This window comes from Numida meleagris, unplaced genomic scaffold (genome assembly GCF_002078875.1).
Source record: "Numida meleagris isolate 19003 breed g44 Domestic line unplaced genomic scaffold, NumMel1.0 unplaced_Scaffold1521, whole genome shotgun sequence".
Lineage (NCBI taxonomy): Eukaryota > Metazoa > Chordata > Aves > Galliformes > Numididae > Numida > Numida meleagris.
In genome coordinates this window covers 1-2,162 of record NW_018363309.1, presented here as the reverse complement: position 1 = coordinate 2,162, position 2,162 = coordinate 1, and the positions used below count along the sequence as shown (strand labels likewise).

Below are 2,162 nucleotides of genomic sequence, written 5' to 3'. Positions count from 1 at the left end.
ATCCCTTGTTTTGCTTTGCTTGTGCAGGCAGCTTTTGCTTTACCCAATAAACTGTCTTCATCTCAACCCAACAGTTCTCCTGTTTTTCCCTTTCTGATTCTCCCATCCCACCTGTGGAGAGCAGTGAGTGGCTGTGTGGCACTTAGGTGCCTGCCAGGGTTAAACCACAACGCTTGTAGATAAAACACGAACAAATCTGGATGTGCTCCAGCCTTCTTGATGGCTCATTTATTTCTAATAACGCCATTCATTACCTCATCATTTAACACTGTAATAACTGCAGTGGCATTTCACCCCACACTAGAATTAGGAAAACAGTAGGAAGGGCCTCTTCAGTTCCCCCTTCATTTTCTGCAGTGTGTGAAGTTTCCGGTTTTAATTTGCAAGTTATTTGTTCTGTGCTACCTTAAAGGAAGGCTGACAAGGAAGCTCTGGACAATATGGATGAAGATGAGCTGCTCATGCTTGCTCTCAGGAAGACAGAATTCCCTAGTTGGATAGTAAGAAAACAACTCATCCCAGGCTATGAGGTCAACTCCCACAGAGCACAAACTTGATGCTCCTAGACTGTGTCCTTGGCAGATGGCCAACCTGATGACACTGGCTCACGTCTTTGATTTTGAGAAGAATTTCGTGCTGAGCTGCAGCTTGGTCTCACAGCAGATGCAACATGCTACAGTCAGAAAGAACGGGATGCATTTCACTTAAGTTTACACAGCTGCATCTCAGGCATGGGAGGTTGCTCTATGACCGATGGAGACAAACAGACGATAGCTAGCTGCAGTCTTGAATGGATTATGCTTACTGAGTGTCCCTTTTACCTCACGGATAGGAGTCTACATGTATAATTACACTAGGATGAGAAAGAATCAATTCCAGAGAAACTTCTGTGCTCCCAAGTAGTTTTAGAGCACCCTCCCTCCCCATGTCATGTGCAAGGGACGACAAGTTGATTCATACCGTGCCCTGGAGCATGAACTTGTAGACCATATGAATAATGAGGCAGGACCAGAAGACGTGGAGCAACTGTAGAGTTATCAGGAGAGCATTCACAAAGTAATATCCAAAAAAGGGCTGAAATATCTCCATGGAGTAATAGTAGGTGTTATAGAGCACTCTGCAAGAGAGAAAGAATTGCACAGAAGGGCAATGGTATTCTTAGCAGGGCTGTAAGCCCCCCAGAAACTCTTGTCACAGAGGAAGTTTCAGATCAGTCATTTCCTCCTTATATATAACATGCGAGTTCCCCACTGGAAATACGCAGAGCAGAGCCAAAAGCCAAGGACTCTTCTGCAGTATACTTCAGGTCTTTACGATTCTATGAACTCCAAGGCAGACCGCCCTTGTTTACCCCAAGGCAGGTGTAGCAGCCATGTGGCACTGTAATCTATGCAGAGGTCAGAGACATGAGCTCAAGAATTGAAAAGCAAAGGCTGCAGCAAAAGATTCAGCCCACAGTTGAATTATCCTGCCTCTAAGAAAGCAGTTTTTCATTTTCCTTGACTGCAGCAGACTCACGTGTAGGGGAAAATGACCAGGCGGCTGATGAGGAAAACAGCTGAGAAGATCATAAAGAGGCTGTCACAAGTTTTTTTCCACTTCATGTAATTGAATATCTTAGTTGGCTGGAAGGAGAAAGAACAATAAAACAAAGCAGGCCAAGACACTGCATCTGCACGTGCTCCAAGAGGCTAATGAGCAGATATAATACAATCCACATGCAGGTAATCTCCTCTCTGTAGGGCACCTTAAGCTACGTCAAGAAATCAGCAGTGAGTTATCAGTGAAATCCCACAGTGCTTGGCCCCTACTGTGCTAGATCAGAAGACAGCATTTGGCTGAAGAGCATCGCTGCCAACTAGGCTTTGCCCGGCAAATAACTGTGGAGCTCACCTCTAGGAAGCAATCAGAAGCGTCGTGAATCACCATCACCAGTGTCCCAATGCGGATGTAATTGGCACAATACGAGAAACTGATCAGGAAGATGGTTGCAGCATGATGGACTATCTGCTCCTTGAAGTCCTGGAGAAAACGGGGACAGGAGAGATTAAAACACACAGTATACCTTCTGTCCAGGGTACAGCACGTCTCTTGCAGGTAGCAATAATGAGGTAATTGCTCATCTACTCCATGAGGCAAAAAACCTCTCACTGTAAGGGCTC

At 45.4% G+C, this 2,162-nt stretch overlaps 1 protein-coding gene across 1 annotated transcript; it reads right to left on the bottom strand.

The window, feature by feature from the left end:
• Positions 1-201: 201 nt before the first annotated feature.
• LOC110390615 (ceramide synthase 4-like) lies at positions 202-2,107 on the bottom strand. The gene is made up of 4 exons (XM_021381999.1): positions 1,894-2,107; positions 1,519-1,625; positions 961-1,117; positions 202-489 (listed from the first exon to the last, which is right to left on the bottom strand). Exons 1-4 carry the CDS (start codon positions 1,927-1,929, stop codon positions 472-474), a joined length of 318 nt encoding a protein of 105 aa, XP_021237674.1. The 5' UTR covers positions 1,930-2,107; the 3' UTR covers positions 202-471.
• Between the last annotated feature and the right edge of the window lie 55 nt (positions 2,108-2,162).